The sequence below is a fragment of the Paramisgurnus dabryanus genome, chromosome 24, assembly GCF_030506205.2.
Source record: "Paramisgurnus dabryanus chromosome 24, PD_genome_1.1, whole genome shotgun sequence".
In the NCBI taxonomy this organism is placed as follows: Eukaryota; Metazoa; Chordata; class Actinopteri; order Cypriniformes; family Cobitidae; genus Paramisgurnus; species Paramisgurnus dabryanus.
This window is the reverse complement of record NC_133360.1, coordinates 23,583,490-23,603,909: the sequence shown is the minus strand read 5'-3', so window position 1 is coordinate 23,603,909 and position 20,420 is coordinate 23,583,490. Positions and strand designations below refer to the sequence as shown.

General features: G+C 37.3%; 1 protein-coding gene across 3 annotated transcripts in view; it reads right to left on the bottom strand.

The window, feature by feature from the left end:
- Window positions 1–284: 284 nt before the first annotated feature.
- nr5a2 (nuclear receptor subfamily 5, group A, member 2) overlaps window positions 285–20,420 on the bottom strand; it is a 71,528-nt gene continuing 51,392 nt past the window's right edge. For 2 of the 3 annotated variants that reach the window (XM_065259536.2, XM_065259535.2), the window contains exon 7: window positions 2,755–4,679. In XM_065259536.2, coding sequence (XP_065115608.1) covers window positions 4,432–4,679 — 248 coding nt within the window. In that variant the 3' untranslated portion in view covers window positions 2,755–4,431. Of the gene's footprint in view, window positions 1,948–2,754; window positions 4,680–20,420 lie in introns of those variants that run through there. The other variant, XR_012335923.1, reaches the window with a different exon arrangement.

The window sequence follows — 20,420 nt, the reverse complement described above, 5'->3', positions numbered from 1 at the left end:
AATAAGTCTAGTTTTTATAGCAAAAATATCAAAAATAATTTTTTTCAAGCAAAAAATCTGCTAATGGGGTTAGCAAAAACATCTTGAAAATTTTTCTTTAACACTTAATTCAAGAAAAATGCAAGAAAAATTTGCATACACTACTGGGTAGTGCACAAAATCATTTAAATTTGATATTTTTGGTCTAAAAACTAGACTTATTTTCTTGGGTCGTTTTGCTCATCAAGAAAAAGAATCTTAATTTAAGAATTTTTTTATATTTTTACTGAAAACAAGACAAAAATACTAAGATTAACTAATTTTTTGCAGTGTAAGTTTGCAGTGGGCTGTTCCTCTCCTCGCATCAACTTTTGAGCTGGCTTGACTGGGACTCGGAGGCAGAAACGTGACATGAAGTTTACATTCAAAAGAGCATCTTGACAACCCAATGGTATTATTTGCTATAATAATTGTAATCCTTATTAACTTGAGTTTAGAAATGGTTAACACTTTATTTTCTTTCCTAGGTGATAAAGTGTCAGTTCAGATGAAAGGACATGGACAACAAAAGCAGTAACTAGGGGCAAGTTTGATTTCATGTTGACTTTAAGACCACTTAAATGCAATACAGTCAAATGAAGCATTCAGGAAAAACAACGACAGTCCCCGAGTATGAAATCTCATCCATTCATTGTGATGCAAACAGGGTGAGTACAGCTAAAGGACAGACGCTGTCTTTGGTATAGAACACAGACTGCAACGATAAACACATTCATTGAAATCTTACGATAAGTCAGTCACTTCAATACAGCTCTTCATATATTACAGTGGCAGGACTGATGGTCGTTTCATGTGAATCACTCCATCACCGCTTAGCTCTCATATGTACATTTTGAAAAACGTGCTACAGTAAACAAATACATTTAGTCGTGATCCCACCCCTCTGTGGATGAAACCAAAACAATAAATTAAGCTTAACCAGTGACGTACATTTATGTTTTCGTTCTACAAAAAAAAGTCCACAGATAATAAGCCAGCACAATAATAATAAAAAAAAAAACAATTCAAAACTCAGTATTAAGTGAGATTCATTTCCGATTTAGTGTCTCACGACATAATTAAGTACTGGTCAAGAAACTGTACACACCAGAGAAAGCAAACAAGAGGAATAGATATTTTTGTCAACATTTTTGTTTCGTTTCACTATGAAATCATTGCTTCGCAATTGAACGCATTACAGTTCTCCCACATGACCACATGAATGTAAACACCTCTTATTTCTTTTTCAATTGTATAACATTAATACTTTATATATATGTACTTTTTATTTTACATATCGTAATTCACATCAGCACGGTTTAGCTAGCATGGAAATGAAATAAGGCAAGACTCGCATGACTGTGACATCACAAATTAGTAATACTGATAGTTATAGATGGTGGTTTGTTTGTTTTTTTTCTTATTCTTTTGTTCTCTGTAGGCTTTGGTCTTGTGTTGACTGAGGCAGAATTTCTTCATCATGGCTCTGACATTGTGCTTTGTTCCAGTTCACATTTGATGCTGTTTTATCCGTGTAAAAGGACATCATTTGCAAAAATTTTATCATATTTCTACATCTTTATAACATAACATATATCCTAGATCGAAACGTTGAGACATCCTTTCAGGTGAATCTATACTTGCCATAAATCAAATGAAGCCTATTTTTCAAATTATTAACATTACTGTTATGACAATTAAGTACTTTTTTATATACTGTAAAAAGTTGAAACAACTTAAAAAATTACTTTCATTGGTAACGCTTAAAAATTTGAAGTTTTTTTACTTACATTTTCACACTTTTGATTTAAAAAATATATATTTTATGTGTAACAATTGAAGTAATTTAAAAAATGTTCACCTTAAATTTTTTCACTTTAAAGGCGGGGTGCATGATCTCTGAAAGCCAATGTTGATATTTGAAAACACCTAAACAAACACGCCCCTACCCTAATAGAATCTAAACCCACCCATACGCAAGCCAGGCAACGATGTTGGTTAGTAGACCCTTACTGTTTTTGTTTTTTTTGAAAGCAGAGGGTCTTCTTTCATTTGGTATATTGTATGTTTATATATTTAAAGAAGAAAATTTTCTGGAAGGCATTAAACTTTTGTGAAAATCATGAGAAACGCTGGCGCGGGCTGGCAACTTTTTTTAAAAACGCTGGCGGCGAAAGAGTTAAGTAATTTTTTTAAAATAATTCACCTTAAATTTATTCATAAAATGTTTTTTTTAGGTTTTACCAATTGAAGTACGTTTAGTACTCGGCCTGACTTCCTTTTCCAAAGTGTTTTTCAAAAATCATGCACCCCGCCTTTAAGTAAAAAAATTATTTATTATGTGTACCATTTAAGTAATTTTTTAAAAGTTTTTTTTACCTCAAATTTATTCATAAAATGTTTTTTTTTAGGTTTTACCAATTGAAGTACATTTTTTTTTTCAAATTAAATTTTTTCACTTTAAAGGTGGGGTGCATGATCTCTGAAAGCTAACGTTGACATTTGAAATCACCTAAACAAACACGCCCCTACCCCAATAGAATCTACACCCACCCATACGCAAGCCAGGCAACGATGTCGGTTAGTAGACACGCCCCTTACTGCTGATTGGCTACAAGTGTGTTTTGGTACTCGGCCTGACTCCCTTTTCCAAAGTGTTTTTCAAAAAATCACGCACCCCACCTTTAAGTAAAAAAAAATATATATATATATATATATGTGTACCAATTTAAGTAATTTTTTAAAATTAATTCACCTTAAATTTATTCATAAAATGTTTTTTTTTAGGTTTTACCAATTGAAGTAAAAAAAATTTTTAATAAAAATTTTTCACTTTAAAGGTGGGGTGCATGATCTCTGAAAGCTAACGTTGACATTTGAAATCACCTAAACAAACACGCCCCTACCCCAATAGAATCTAGTCCCACCCATACGCAAGCCAGGCAACGATGTTGGTTAGTAGACACGCCCCTTACTGCCGATTGGCTACAAGTGTGTTTTGGTACTCGGCCTGACTTCCTTTTCCAAAGTGTTTTTCAAAAAATCACGCACCCCACCTTTAAGTAAAAAAAATATATATTTTATGTGTACCAATTTAAGTAATTTTTTAAAATTAATTCACCTTCAATTTTTTCATTAAATGTTTTTTTAAGGTTTTACCAATTGAAGTACTTTTTTTTTTCAAATTAAATTTTTTCACTTTAAAGGCAGGGTGCATGATCTCTGAAAGCTAACGTTGACATTTGAAATCACCTAAACAAACACGCCCCTACCCCAATAGAATCTAGACCCACCCATACGCAAGCCAGGCAACGATGTTGGTTGGTAGACACGCCCCTTACTGCTGATTGCCTACAAGTGTGTTTTGGTACTCGGCCTGACTCCCTTTTCCAAAGCGTTTTTCAAAAATCACGCACGCCGCCTTTAAGTAAAAAAATTATATTTTATGCGTACCAATTTAAGTAATTTTTCAAAAAAATTCACCTTAAATTTATTCATAAAATGTTTTTTTAGGTGTTACCAATTGAAGTACGTTTTTATTTTTAAGTAGAGCAGCTTTTACTTTTTATAGCGTAATACTACGATTAAACATCTGCATAAATTAAAGCGAAAACAACAACAAATACTACCATGAGGTTAAAGATTCACAATTACAATAAAATACTGTTTTTCTATTGCATTATAGAAACAGCACTACATTAAGTTCGCAGGTGTGGATGTGCTTAATTGTCATAAAAACGAAATGCCGTAACGAAAAATAGGCTTCATTTTCCAAAAGCTTTCTACTGATTGGACAGGATCTTGACAAGTCTGTGATATTCACCCTTTTATTTTTATTTATTTTAAAAAGGGAAATATTGATCATCAGCAGCCTCAGAGTGTTAAAGAAGAAATGACTGCCAGCTTTAAAAGAGAAAAATGTTGACTTTTTGGTGAGAGGTTGGAATAAAGTCTTTGGGTGGCGCAGAAGCGATGTCCGTTTTACTTTTGCTTTCAGATGGCCGGCTCCAGCCCAGCATGTGTGTCTTTAAACAGACAGGAGGGGGAGACGGCATGAGCATGCAGATGCTCGATGCTGGCAAACCAGTCTTAATTCTTGAAAGAGAGCCAGTAATCTTAAACCCTCCAGCTTAAGTTCAAATTGGACCTTACAATCGCAAGGTCAGCTGCACACAGAACAAATAACGACTGACGGTCATGAATTCGACAACACTATGATAAATCCGCGGCCTGGAGGTCATTATAACACCATCACCTCCGAACCGTTCGGTGCACTGTAGACTCCCTCTCAGTGCGAATCTCACATATGCATGTTTCATTGTTCAAAGGCAATGTCTGGTGATGACGCTGGACTGAGGTGATGCCGTGAGCAGTGCGTGCGATGAGTCGGGATGGAAGGGTAGCGGCCGGTCCTCAGGCACGTTTGGCGTGCAACATCTCTATAAGTAGATTGTTACAGGGCACGTCACCGTTCAGGTGCTTGTAATACAGATACTCCTCCGCCTGGAGGCTGATGGCTCGGATCTCCGGCAACCGCAGCAGAAGCTGGCCGAATTTGTCCGTCTGTTGAGGGTAGTTGCACATGACGTAGTCTAGCAGCGCGGCGTTGACCTGTTCCTGGACACTTTCTACCAGGTGGAAGTTCTCTAGGTTCTTCACATCTGAAGAGATGAGAAAACATATTTACGTTATTTAACTCATTCGCAGCAAGACATTTTTTGAAAAGTTGCCCGTCAGCATTTTTTGTGATTTTCACAAAATGCCTTTTCTTCTAAAAATATATAAACATACAAATATATCAAATAAAAGAACAGACCCTCTGCTTTCAAACAAACAATAAACAAACAAACAAAATGGGAAAACATTTGATTTTTTTTCTCTGCTTATAAACTCTTAAATGTGGGTATTTTTCTTTAAAAAGAATTCTTTTTTTGGCCAAAAAGCTGAAATAATTGCATTTTTGTGAAGGAATTTTGTTAGAGATCTGATTCAGAACGATTATCAAAACATACACAGAGTTTAAAATTATTAAATAACATTTTGGCTTCAGTTTTTTCATCTAGTGGATAATCGCGGTATTGCAGATTAAAGGATTAGTCCACTTAAAAAATAAAATAAAAAACAGAAAATTTACTCACCACCATGTCATACAAAATGTTGATGTCTTTCTTTATTCAGTCAAGAAGAAAATTTTTTAGGAAAACATTACAGGATTTTTTTTATTTTAATGGACTTTAATGGACCCCAACACTCAACACCCAACAGTTTTACAAAACTGATTTTTAAAGGACTCTAAACGATCCCAAACGAGGCATAAGGGTCTTATCTAGCGAAACTACTGTCATTATTGACATGAAAAATAAAAAATATGCACTTTTAAATCACAACTTTTCGTTTATCTCTGGTCGTGTGACGCGCGAGCGCATGACCTTACGTAATACGTCATCAAGTCAAGAGGTCACGGATGACGTATGCGAAACTACGCCCCAGTGTGGAGAAAGAGGACCGTTCAGATGTTGTTGTATGTCGAATGATACAAATTAATGTCTTTGTGTCAGTTTATTGTTTAAAATGGTCTGCAAATGTGCGTTTCATATATGACACATGACCTTTCGTCGTCATTACGCAATTACGTAAGGTTGCACTGGCGCGTCATAGGACCAGAGATAGATGAGAAGTTGTGGTTTAAAAGTGCATATTTTTTATTTTTCTTGTCAAAAATGACAATCGTTTCGCTAGATAAGACCCTTATGCCTCGTTTGGGATCGTTTAGAGTCCTTTGAAACTGCGATTTTAAACTGCATTAAAACTGTTACGTGTTGGGGTCCATTAAAGTTCATTAAAACTAGAAAAATCATTTTTTTCTTAAAAAAAAAAATATCTTCTCGACTGAACAAAGAAAGACATCAACATTTTGGATGACATGGTGGTGAGTAAATAATCTGGATTTTTTTTAAGATAATTGACTAATCCTTTAACATAAAAATTAATCAGGAACACTTTTTTAAGCAACTGTTTTTTTTTTAATTGACGAGATAACTTGTCAATGGCGGAGAAAGAGTTAAAGTAATAACATAAAAAATTCCCAAATCTGCCATGCAAAAGTCGAAAACACCAGAAAAACTTTTCAATCTATCAACCTCTAGAGATTTTGACTAAAATCGAATTAATAAAAAATGTAATGGCAACAGAAATGAAGAGCGTGTGAATGGCTGCGCTAATGAATCCCTAGCGTGTGTCCCTATTTAATCAGGTCACCCCATGTGATCTTTTATTTATCCCTCTGACCTGGGGTTTAATGGGAGCGTGGTCATCCCACCACAGTCCCTCCTAATGGAGACCGCTGTGCACCTCTAAACCACAGTGAAAGCGCTCAGATTCATCCGGCCATATCTAATGAGCCAGCTGACACTTCTCTTTTCCCCTAAAAATAATCTGGCCTCACCCCACAGCAAATGAGAGACGGGGGAAGTGACTCCATCAGTATGTAATGAGGTTTGTAGAACAAGCTGTGAGCGCTTTGTGCCATCGGTGAGGATGTTTGACCCCTGGGTGACACTACCGGGCACAATCAGAAAAAGGAAGGAGGCGGGGGTTAACCAAAAAACACCACCAATTATAAATCTCCACCTTCTCTCAGGATGTTTTAGTGTTTGCGAAAAGTAAACAAATAAGATCTGTCAGGCAGGTTTTTTTAGGGGTTGTTGGGCAGCCTTCCAAGCTCAGACTCAAAATCTCAAAATAAATCAGGACTAGGCCTTAAAAGTCCTGTTCTTTCTGTGTTTTTGAAGTTTGCTTGTGTTTACAGTGCGCAATATAACATTAATCTGTATAGCGCTGTTTTCACTGTCCTAAAAACGGGCTGATGTCTTTCTTGTTCTATGAAGTCCCTCCTTTAGAAATACGTAATGAGTTCTGATTGTGTAGTTTGTTTAGTGTGTTGTGATTCGATAGCAGCTTAGCTTGCCGTTAGCTTAGCTGGCGACTGACGTATTCCTGTGGGCGGAGTTTAGTCAAAAACTGTTCTAGTGACGTCATTAAAGCAGGAAGTAGAGGGCTGTAGTCCAAACCGGCCATTCGCTGTAGGCTTTGAAAGGCGAATTCTGTTAAAGAAAGAAAATATATCGCCTGGCAGTGAACTTTGACCTTTATCATTTTACAGATATTATTTATGCTATTATAGCAACATTACACACTAACTAAATTTTAAAAAATGTGATCAGAAAGAATGTGACCTTTAATTTTAAGGCCATTTAAGTAGTTTTTACAAACATACCCTATAAAAAAAACATTACAGGTATGCCACCTTAGCCAAAATAATGGCACTGATATATGTTAAGATGTCAGAACAAGCTGTTTTAGTTAAGACACCCTTTATTAGTCTGGGACCCTTACCATACACTGTAACCGTGGGTTCACACCAGCCGCGTTTGAGCCATCAAATTCGCGTCTAGTTTGCCGCTTGAACATTTTGAGTTTACTCGCTTCATTCACGCATGAAATTCTAGTCATTGAGACATTCACGTGAAAATTGGCATTATGGGAGGGGCTTCTGCGACTCTGCTCGCTTCCTGTAATCACGTCACTACCAGAGAAAGCTTCTGATTGGTTAACGTGGCGGGTTTTTCCGGCAAAGATCAAATTTGCGCGAACTAGACGCGTGAATGAGGTGGAATTGTGTCTACTGTGCCGCGCTAAACGCCTCATTCGCGCCACGAGGCCTCCAGACGCGCGTCAATGCGTATTCACATTGCCTTAACATTGAAATAACTCGCGATTGACGCCTCTACCACCGCAGCATAAAAATTCCTTGTTGCACTTAAAGGTGGGGTGCATGATCTCTGAAAGCCAATGTTGACATTTGAAATCACTTACAACAAAGAATCTGGACCTTTTTATGATAGACCCGCCCAACACATACACAACCCAGGCAACGATGTCGGTTAGTAGACACGCCCCTTACTGCTGATTGGCTACAAGTGTGTTTTGGTATTCGGTCCAACTCATTTTTCCAAAGTGCTTTTCAAAAATCATTCACCCTGCCTTTAATTTATTTTTTATTATCCAATTTAATTGATTAATCTTGATCAGAGTTGTTATATATTATAAAAATAAAGTTGAAATAACTTTAATAATAATTCAACTTAATTTTTTCAGTTAGAGCAACTCATTAAAAAATAATACATTGAAATGACTTTTTTATTAACTTTACACAATAAACAAGAACATTTACACATAATTAAATAGTAAAAATATATCGATACACAGTTAAATTGTTATAACAATAGTTAACATGGATTGCATTCTCAGTTAAATTTCCACGAGTGAGTGGTGATTTCAAATCTCAAGACTAATTAAAGAAAGGCGATACATAAAAAGTTCAATTTTAATTGCTAATTATTTTTTACGTCTGCTTTTGAACATGAAAACCCAAGCACTGAAATGGGTTAAAAGAGTCCGCCGATCGATGACTATGGCTTGATGTCTTCCGCCCCGAGCAAGAGAGGCAGAGAATTAACGTGTTTGTTTAATTTATCCACGACAAGATGCGCTTAATCATGCCCTGCTGACAGAGAACGCACAAAATATGAGCGGCACTTACTACCCGGTCAGGTTGCAGCGTGGTAAGCACTCTTTATTTTCTATCTCAACATTTAGCCACTGTGGGACTAATTATCAACTTTTCTTTTTTTCATGAAACATCCTTAGTGTGCACCAGGGCTGGTATGTAGCCTGCCTCCAAACCCTTAGGTCCTGAGGAATACATTGTTCATTTGACTAGCGCTCGACGACCTCACATATTCACTCGCCCCCCTCCCTCCTTACTGATATGCGGGGATGGTTATTAATTAGTAAGGATTTTCTAAGTGAAAAAGATCATTCCACGTGAAATTTATGCCGGCAACCCCCGAAAGCCCTCGTGAGATTTGTATACGGACACGTATTCAAAAATGTTCTGCATGTTGTGTGTGCGTGTGTGTGTGTGTATAGTAAAACTCCTTTTCTTTCGATTGACATGCGTTGTTTGTGTAGTCGCCGTTCATCAGCTCTCTACAGTAATGGCATATTGATTACAGTTCGTTGGTATGCATGCCGCAAATGAAGATACACAAGGGTATGGAATTTCACCTCTAATAGTTTAGTCAATGACCAATTAAATCATAACACGAAATTTGAAAGGCAAATTATGAATCCATTGACATTTCTAGCTAGCTGATGTGATACTGTAATGAATGCCTTTTTTTGTAGGCTAATCAAAAATAAACACTGGGAAATAAACTGTGCAACACAGCAAAGGTATTGTTTACAGATATTCATACTACAAGAATTTATTATGATTACACCCAGGCCATTTCAAAGGCAAACACCCTCCGTTTTGCGGTAATGCTTGCTGTAATCATGCAGTCTGTCAAGCATGTCAAAATTTCATCTTTATTAATCATTAACGAATTAGGAAACAGCGCTGCGATAGCCAATAAACTCCAGTGGAGGGAGCCCCATTTCCTGTTTGATCCGGCCCCCAAAATGCCACTTGTGGCCAATGTCCGCTTGGTCAACATTGATTATATTTACTCACTTTGTTTACCTGGGAGTGTTTGATATGGGACTGTTTGGGGGTTTTGGTAATTTTTTGTTTCAGAAATTGCTGCCAAATCAACTGTTAACCTAACTGATTTCCATATTGATGATAAATAAAATGTATATTGAGATTAACCGAACATACTGTCGGTAATAAAATTAAAATTTGGCCCTAAGGCTAATAGGTGGCAGTGTCGACCAAACAATAAAAGGCTTTGCATATCAAAACCAGGTTCACTGTTGGGCAGAGGCAGACTTATTGTACTTATGGTAGTGATAGAAATTAATTAGCAATTTTTTCCACCAAACTTTAAAAAAAAGTTTGTTCACCTTTTACGTATGTTGTCACGTTACTGCAACATTTTTTTTGTAGGATTTAAATTTTCATACAAATTCTGATATAAATAATGTAAAGTATACTAATTATTTGTACTAAATGTGCAATTGGATTTTCCCATGTGTGGCTGCCTGGGTAGATGCATAAGGGGCCGTTCACATATCGCGTCTTTTGCGTGCTCAAGTTCGTTTTTTCAAATGTAGGCGCACGGTATGCGCGCTCATAATGGAAGCAATGCGTTCGCGACACTGCATCGAGTTAAAAACATCTCAACTTTTAAAATCCTGCAAGCGCACCGCAGGTCATGTGACAAAAACCAACCAATCAACTTTCCGTTACTTTGAAACCTCAGCAGAAAAATGGAGGAGCAGCTCATAATTGCGGTCTAACGGCAGGCGCCTCAGGAGCGCAACTGCGCGAGCGCTTTGGAAAGCACTTTTTTGCGCGACATGTGAACGGCCCCTAAAATGTCATCTTATGATAAGAAATTTGTTTCGATTATGCATGGAGTGATTTTTAACACCCACAATCCAGTGCCGAACTGTTGCGGGGGAAGGACATTTGATAAAAACTGAAATGCAGATTCATAAAAATTAAAATTTTTTTTACTATGTTCTTACCTCAACTTAGATGAATTAATACATCCATGTCTTTCAATGCGTGCACTTTTAATCTTTGTACAGCGCTTCGTGAATGTGTTAGCATTTAGCCTAGCCCCATTCATTCCTATGGCTCCAAACAAAAGTTTTATTTTGTGCCACCATACTTACTCGTGTAACTACTCAGTTAACTAGGGAAAACATGGAAGTGTTTGTTAGCTTCTAAATTCATTCCTGTTTGGATCCTAAGGAATGAATGGGGCTAAGCTACATGCTAACACATTCACCACACGCTGTACAAAGATGAAGTGCACGCATTGAAAAAATATAGGTATGTATTAATTAGCTAAGATAAGGTAAAAACATAGTAAAATATTGTAAAAAGGTGGTGTTTGCCTTAAAAAGATCAAAAGTGTTGTATTGTTGTATAATCTTGCATATAAATGACTTCAACTCATCACTTTTTCTCCGAGGTTCGGTCCTCCTAACTAAGTCATAAAAGAGCCGGAAGGGACGTTAAGATGTAGTCCGCTCATCCCCGGTCGACTGTGAAAAAGAATTAAACAGGACTGGTACAGCTGGGGATATATTAAGTCAAACGTAAGCCCGTCGTTGTGGTGCTAAGCAGGTAGAAGATGCGTCCTGGTCGCCCAAGGATGGTTTTGACACGGCGCTCAACAGGGGGAGGGAAGGCATAAAACGCCTTAGGTGTGATGAAATAAACACAAGCCGAGGCAAACGTTACTTGTTACGAATGCTAGCTGAAAGGCACTCTGCCTGCTCTAAAGGTGAAGGGAAATATATTTACATCTGCTTAGGTGTATTGCTGCAATCGCTGTCGAGAGATGAACCAAATATTAGTAGCTGGGCATTATGGGTAATAATTACAATGGCTTTACTGAGAGTTAGCTGTGCGCCAGTCTTTGTCGTATCTTTCTGGATTGTGACTTTTCAAACACCATGCACCCTCATGACTTCTGGTGATCAAAGATATCATTAGTAGTACTTGTTGAAGTATTTAAACTGCATTTACTAAAAAAAATTAACTTGGTCCGAAAGGTGACCGAAAAACCATCATTCTGAGATAGACAGTCGTACAGATATCGACACATCTTTGCATTCGACACACTTTCACACCCGTTGAATACATGCACAGGAATGAGGGGGGTAAATCAAGCACTTCTTGTTTATAATAAAGTGACAGAAAATCATTCAGGGGTCAAGTATCCCCCAAAACTCTACCTGCAGTCGAGATTCGGCTCCTGGTGGAAAGCGCACACCTAATGAGGTCATTAAAGCCAAGCTCCCATCGATATCTCTCTTTTTCGCTCTACCCCTTTTTTGACAAATTTGAATTAATAATTCAACAGTGCCTGGGGATGTATATTTTCTGAGTGAAGGACAGTTAAACCATAGCATGATTTTTCCTCCTCTTTCGTATCGCGGTCACGTACTTTCACACTTTTCGTTTAGACTTTAAGAATTTCTTGTGTTCTTCTTCGACAATCATAGATATGTTGCTTTAGATAAAAGTCATAAATAAGATACTGTATGACTAAAATAAGTTTGGGATATCATTGAGATCTCTTCTGAAACTCTAAGGGACATGAGATATTTCTGGCTCTATATTTCTAGATGAAACAGGAGATCATTTACTCTCTATTTAATCTCATTGCCGTTTTGGGGGAACTTTGAAGATTTAATTTGCTTTGAGTAATATTGCATGTGTCGAATCAAACAGCGAGTGTCAGTTTGCATATTTTTTTTCTCGTAATTTTGCCTCACATACTGAATTTACTTCAATAATATGGGAGATGCAGGCATAAATTCTTATTTAATATATTTTGCCACATTAAAAGCTTTTTCTGAAGGTTAATGTTACATGACGTGTTTGTAAGCTTCCTGTCAAAGCTCAGCTAATTTTTGAAGTTTCGGCTTGACTGCTGCCAAGCTGGATTAATGAATAAATGACATAAGATGTGAGAAAATCAGAGATATTACATTTATGCATAAAACACTATAAAAATTAATTATTGCACTTATAGTTTTAAGTTGAATCAACTTGAGTTTACAATTTATTTCAACTTCGACTAAGGAGGAGTTGCTTTAAATGATACAAATAAAGTTAAATTAGCTTAAGTTATTTCAACTTTAATTTAAAACTTACAATTTAGCAAAAAAAGTAAAAGCTGCTCTACTTAAAAAACTTACTTTAACTGGTTTTATAAACTTAAATATTCTCACTTTAAGTGAGGAAATAAAGTTAATTTAAGTTGAAAAAGCTTTAGGCATTTACGAATTCAAGTATTTTTGCTGATCCAACATTTACTTTTTACAGTCTAGTCAATTATTCGTGATAATTTAATGTAATTTCAAATGGATTAAACTAAAATATTTAAGCACAACAAGGAATTTTTTAAGTGTTTGTTGTCACTCGAAATGTGTGATTCATTGGGCAAACATTTAATTAATCCTAAAAGAGATTTTAAAAAAAAATAAAGATAATCAGTATTCAGTGTATGGTTTGGTGTTATTTGAGTTAATTTACTTCAAAGAGTCATATTTTAAAATGTAATTTGACAAAAGTCATTTGCAATTCTAAATATTACAGCCAATTATATCAAACTTGATGTTTAGTATAAAGATTTGTGTGAAGTGTGGATTTTTGACCAAAAGATGTTATTGTGGGCAGGCCATAAGATAAGTAAGGAATAATTGACGACGGGCCGTTGAATTATTAGAAAAAAAAATGCACACCTGAGGTGGTGATGCGAGTGGCCGTTACACCTTGGGTATGCATTATTATTTTTTTTTTAATTCAACAGCCCAGAGTCAATCATTTCACTTATACTACGGTTACCACACCTCAAGACATCGATTACATGATATATTTAAAGGCATTCGTCCGGTTCTTGTACTTAAATCGCTATTGTCAGTAGGACTATTTCTTCCGCGTCTCTTCCAACAGCTCTTTTGCTCGTTCCAAAACGTCATTTTAAAGCTGGCAATGGAAGTTTGAGTCATTGATAGCATTCTAATGCAGTTATTAATTAAGTTATTAGAACAAGAGCGAGAGCGACAGAGACACAGAGAGAGAGAGAAAGAGAGGGCGAGCGAGAGATTGTGTGAATGAGGCTACATATGTGCGTCTCTTAACAGCTGTTATTGCCTCGGAAAACCGTCTGTCATGTTGTTTTTGTTAGTCCGTTATTACAGTTAACTATGCGAAGTGATATGAAACTGTAATGCGGTGAAGAGAGCTGCCTGGAATTACGTACTAAGGAAATAATTGCACACCTCAGAACGTTCATCAGCCAATCTGATTCAAGCATTCATCGGACCCGTAGTATAAAGGTTTGTAACTGCACCAATATGAATGCAAAATTAATGCATTTCTATTGATGCCATAGAGATAAATGAGAATCCTATCATTTTAATCTTATATATTAGAAAGAAATAAAAGTTGACAAAATGTTATGTTGCTTGTTGAGGTCATACACTATAAAAAAATCTTTGCTGCATCAAAATTTTTCATATTTAAGTCATGTCAACTTACTATTATTTATCTTGACGAGAGTTGCTACAACTTTTTTACAGACTTTTTTCAACTATATTTTATAAGCTATAACAACTCTCATCTGTAGTTATAACAACTCATCTCTAGTCTAGATAAATAATGGTAAGTTGAAATGACTTGTAAATCTGAGTTGATTCAACAAAAAATTCCAGATTTACATAACTTGTATCACTTGTTGCTTTGGCACAGTCATGGCTAGGACATGATGCACACCAAATAATCCATAGGACCAGAATCCAGTGATTAATAAAACCACCAATCACATATAGTTCAACACAACACATAGGATCACTCAACACCCTACTCCACCACACTTCCCAGCATTCCCATTGCTGACAGACAGCATGCAACTCACACCATACGTTCTTTTAGTGATCTTACGCCCCTCCTTCCCTTCTTGTGAAACCTTCTCCCTCCATTCACCTCCATTTGGGGGCAAGCAGGACCCATTCGTATTTCTATATTTGTCCCCGAAACCGTGCCTTGTTCCTCACACTTGCCGCGGTGGCGCAGGTTTACGTTTCGGGAAGAATGATGATGGAGCATTTTTTCCAACGGGAAGGCGGTTTAGGCATTCCACAGCTTTGTTGCTTAAAATACAATGAGTGTGGAGGAAAGGGTGGTGGATGAAAAGGGAATGAGAGACAAGAGCCGCAGCACCTGTTTGCTCACTTGTGCCGCCGCGTTTAATGGTCATCTCCGGTTACAGTGGCCTGTTTGTTGGGCCAAAACGGCATAGCTGCGACTCTACTGCACATCTATCTATCTATCTATCTATCTATCTATCTATCTATCTATCTATCTATCTATCTATCTATCTATCTATCTATCTATCTATCTATCTATCTATCTATCTATCTATCTATAAATATTTGATGCTAGTATTTGCAGGTGAAAGGGTGCGTGTTCGTTCAGCTGTGTAGTGTGTGTTTGACCTGCTGAGTACCCATGGGGGTTTTCATGTTTTCTTTCTAGTATGACCGGGTCACTTTTATAGACGTCTGTGGCACAGAAATCTTTCTGTGGGATCGATTGAGAAATGACAGGGGGGAGTTTATGTTGGGGCTTGTGTAACGCCCTTATCTGTGTTTGTGTGCAATGTTTAAATAAGACCTGGGCGGCTCGCTGATCAATAGAAACATCGTACCGCGGCTTTTCCCGGCTGGATTTGCCGGGCAGTCACTCAACAGAGAAAGGTCCCGAGCTGGTCCGCAGATCCTTTTTGTATGAGACTGTATGTATTTCTTAATCCCTAATAAAGAGCCATGTTGCACCCATGGCTCTATATTAGCATCGTAGCTTGCGAGGTAAGCTTAAACAATGCGTAAAAACGCAAAGCACGACTGCGCTGAGAGTGAATAATGAACTTCAGCTCATTGATCGGAAAAACAAAGCCTGTATATGTTTGTACCGGCAGGACCGCAAGTCTCATAAATCTTTAAGGGTGATCTGTTTTGCCGTGGCTCATGTTTAGCTCTTCCTCTTCAAATGCATCCCTTTCGATTCATGTGATAGACAGAAAGAGCAAGCTATTATTATTTCATACCGTGCTAACTCATTATACTTTGAAATGAATGTGCCGTTACAGAAAAAAAAAACCATAACGTGGTTATCGCTGAAGGCGCGAATGTGTCGAGATCGAAATGAAATGCAAAATTCCTGAACATTAAGTATATTGATAGTTGTTGTTCGCTGTGAATCTTGGTCAGATTTGATAAAAATGGCACCCGTGCGCTCCATTGTGGGGCAACTATCTGCAAAAACAGGCAGTTAGGAGCCGGAGTTCTTATGATTGATATTTCCAGTGCAGATATCACTTAGGAAACACCTGACATGAGCGGGGCATGTTACGGGTCCGGCCTGCCTGCTAAGTACTGGAGCGTGGACCAGCCGGCCTGTTATGCAGCCAGTAATAAAAGTTGGCCATTGATTTTCTGTAGTTGCTTGTAACAGTTAATGTTGATACATCAATAGCTAAAGGAAAGCACAAGGTTTAATAGGAGGCTGAGAATGTGGAAATATAGGAGGGTTGGGTGTTAAATCACAGAATCTATCCCCCAGATCGATAAGACAGTTACAGCAAGTGTCCCTCTGCTTTCCTAATGTTTTATAATAAACTGACAGCTTGTAATAAGGGTCTGGCAGAAGCAGAGGAAGGGAGGAATCCGATGGGACGCGGGCGAGAGAAAGAGAACAAGCACATATTGCTCACTGTATTCTCGATCACTTCATCGTCAAAGGAAAAAACAGCCGTTATAGTTACTCTACTGATAGTTACGGAAAAGTTGGAAAATTGGTTTCTGGAAGGTTGGCAGAAACTTTTACAAACATGTCACGGACTCGACATCCATCTGAGATGGGATGTTAGATGCAGATTTAGCTGTTTTCTTAATTCTTTGACGTTTTGATAGTATTATCGAGGTCTGCAGCACACAGAATATGCACTTGGAGACCTTTTCACAGATTTTTGAAGAATTTAAATGCCAGTTACCCACCTTATGGAAATAAAAAGAAAACTCTCGAAAAAAAAAAGTATAAGAAGTAGTGATGGGGACTAGACAGCATATACCAAGTCAAGACAGAGTCTTTGAAGGGTCGAGACCGAGTCGAGACCTTGTCCACTTGTTTTCAAATACAGTGGAGTCCGAGTCAAGACCGAGTCTTTGAGGAAGCAAGTCGGAGTCGAGACCAAGACCATAAAAACATGTCAGTTTTCATATTCATGATTTAATATCACCCCAGCTAATAATCAACAGTTAGGGCTACAGACTAAGCTGGATTGGGAATTGTTTAAAGGAGCAGTCTTAACGTCTTAATATGGACTAGTAAAATATGCTTTTACTCTCATAAAAAAAATCGCTACATGCATCATCTTCTGCCTATTTTTCTAGCGATAAAAAAACTGTTCTGATTGCAGCATCTTTGCATTGCACCATGGGATGTCATTTTCAAATAATGCCCGTCAACATTGCATTTTATTATTATTCTTACGTGTTGTGTGGTTTTTTTAAATGAACATTAAAAAACATGTTGGTCTTGAGGACTCGGTCTGAAATTACGAGCCCTTCTCCTCTCACTGTGGTCTGAGACCGAGTCAAGACCGAGTCTTTGAAGGAACAAGTCGAGACGAGTCACTGGGTCGTTTCCCATTTTCAAAAAGTACACTTTGTACCTAAAAGATGTGTATTGGTACCTCAAAAGTACCTTAGAGGTACATACGGGTATCTCGAAGGTACATATCTGTACCTAAATGATACATATTAGGACATTTTTAAAAGGTACTGACTGTGCCAGTTACAACCTTGTACCTTTTTTTACAAAAGCTGTCACTGGTGCAGTACCCTTTAAAAGGTCTTTATATATATCAGATATGTATACATTTCGTACAAATATGTACCTGTGAGGTACTAATATGCACTCTTTAGGTACAAAGTTGTACTTTTTTTGAAAGGGTACCGGCCCAGTGACAGCTTTGTACTTTGATTGCTGAAAGTGTACCATGTCACTTGTTTATCATTTCCGTTTTTTTTTTTTTTTTTTTTTTTTTTTGAGAAATATTATAGTTAATGACATTATGCATTCATTCATGCACCACTTTATAAAATATTTTACAAAATATATTTATAATAAACAAAGGTGGGCACTACTTGAGTATTTTAGTTACATTTTCCAAGCATCTGTGCTTTAGAGTGGAAAAAATTACTTTATTTTACTAAAAAATGTTTACTACATTCTAAAGTATAGAATCATACTGTGTATTCCTTTATATTGCATATTAAAATTAATTTAATAACTAATTACATAAAAAATGTGTACTTACTTAAGTAAAAGTAAAAAATGTACTAGATGTTTAATGTACTTAAATATTAAATATAAACCAAAAACTTGAAATTATGAAATGTAGTGGAGTAAAACTTACAATAATATGCTTTGGAATGTATGTTTTCCAAATAAAAACACATAAAAATAAAAAATAAAATACATGAAAATTAACTTTTATGTAGAAAGTAAAAATACTTAAGTAGTGTCCGCCTCTGATAATAAAGTTATATTAACTCTGCACTCCTAGAAAAATGGTACAAAACTTGTCACTGGGACGGTTCTTTTAAAAAGGTCAAAATATGTACCATTTGCAATATGTACAAATATGCAAATTTTAGGTATACATGTTTACTTTTTTAAAAAGGTACCACCCCACTGGCTTTTTGTACCTTCTTGTACCTTTTTCCCAGCATGATCCCACGTGTTATAGTCACGCAAAATTTTTATAATTTATTCATGTCCATGGCACGAAATTCAGCTTTTTTCGCGACACTCGCACACATTTCTATAAATAGTTTCTCGTGTCTGTGGCATGACTTTCTTTTTCGTGTCATTTTATGTATTTTCTCGTTTTTTTCCCTATCTTTAAATCATTGGCGGTTGGGGTTAGATTTGGGGTTTGGGTTAGGATGTAGTTTTATGTATTGGTTTCCACATGTTTTTCTTCCGCTTTTAAATCTATTCTCGTCTGGAGTTGGGGTTTGGGTTAGGATGTCTAAAAATTTAACAGAAAGTGATAATAAACCCCAACCTCAAATGACAATGGCACGAAAAAAAGCTGAATTTCGTGCCATGGACACAAATAAATTTTTCAAATTTTGCGTGACTACAACACGACTTGCCGTGGGACTATACAATTCTACATTCAACAAATCTACAAACTGATTTTTTCCTTTAATCAGATTGCAGAATTAACATTTCTAAGAGTTTAACTGGTTGCAGATTGTGTACATCATAGCAAAACCCAAACATAGTTAATCTTGCAGTTATCAGCGTTATCATAGTAAATGCATAGATTCAGATTCCACTCCCTATGGAGCACTTGTCCGCATTACTTTATCTAAAACGTTTGTAGACAGTCTGATAACAGCGCTAATGGCTAACGATCGGCAATCACACATAAAGTTGTTTGCGATTTAAAGCTAATCATAAAGTAATGCGCAGTAACAGATAAAGAACAAAAAGAGGGAGAAATCAACGAGATAAGTAGATTGCACACAAACAGAATGTCGAAATCAAAACAGAACTGTCAGAATTCGAGGTATGTTGTAGCTAGTAGTTGTAAAGGTAAAGTGCAGCTCCTCTTTAAAAGCCCCGTGCAGGCAGATATCAGCAGCTTTTAAAGCCTGATAAAGCCTGAAAACCTTTTAAGGCCCCTAATGAAGATGCGGAAGAAGAGAAGCTTTTGAATTCTTCCGTGTGCGATTGAAAGGCTAGCGTGCAAAAGAATATTAGGGTCATCGCACCGGCCCACTTCCTCCTCTGCTCCAGATTTGTAAAATATCGGAGCACTCAGGATTGATTGGAAGGTTTTTCACCTTCGAGCGAAATCTAAATGAACACAACAGTGAAATATTATTAATGTGTCGCGCTGAGTGGTCAGATCGAGGATGGGTTGCCTGAAATCAAAAACAAATGTTTGCATCTCCGCCACCATGTCCGTGTTTTTAAAAGGTTGGCCGCACGCAAACACACACACACACATGTGCTTGTTTTATACGTCTATTGATTAGGCCCCGAGCTTCGCATCTTCCAGATGACTTACAGCCCGTCGGTACCAAACTGCTGGGCTCACAAGAAAAACCTGCCCCTATTATCTTGCATTTAATTAAGACGTAGCTGCAGTTTTATGCACCATTATTTGGCCCCAGCCTGGGGTCTCCAAGGCGTAAATATCGAACCGTCCCAACCCTCGAATGTTAATCAATCCCAACCGACTTCCAAATTACTCGGCCCGTTTCAGGAAATGAATATTTGCACTTGTTATGAGGCTTTGCACATGCATTACTGATCTCTGCTCTCTTTGCACGAGGGTTGACGTATCGATTTAGATCAAGGAAACAAGACAGGCCGGCTTAATTAGAGCCTACCAATGTGGGAAGATTTTTTTGCTTCCTTAAAAAGACAGAAAAGAGCAAAGCTGAGCTTCAGAGCCTGTCTGATTTATTGGTTACATATATTTGATCATTTTTGGACTCATCTGTGGGTCTTCTGCTAAAGTAGGTTGACTATTGCACAGATGACACAGTCTCCTGAGATGAACGCCGGTCTGAATTGTGGTGGAGATCGTCCGCACCCCCCTTTTAATCCCGAACATCGTTCACCCTTCACCTCCTCTAGCACCGTTGAGGAAATCGATGCCCTGGCCGTAATTATTTAACCATTGATAAAGCCTTCAACCCCGGCTAGATCCAGAGCATCTATTCAACCTGACGACTGACAGCGGGGAAGATAGAGACGCTTCGGCTGGCGAAAAAACGTGAGAAGT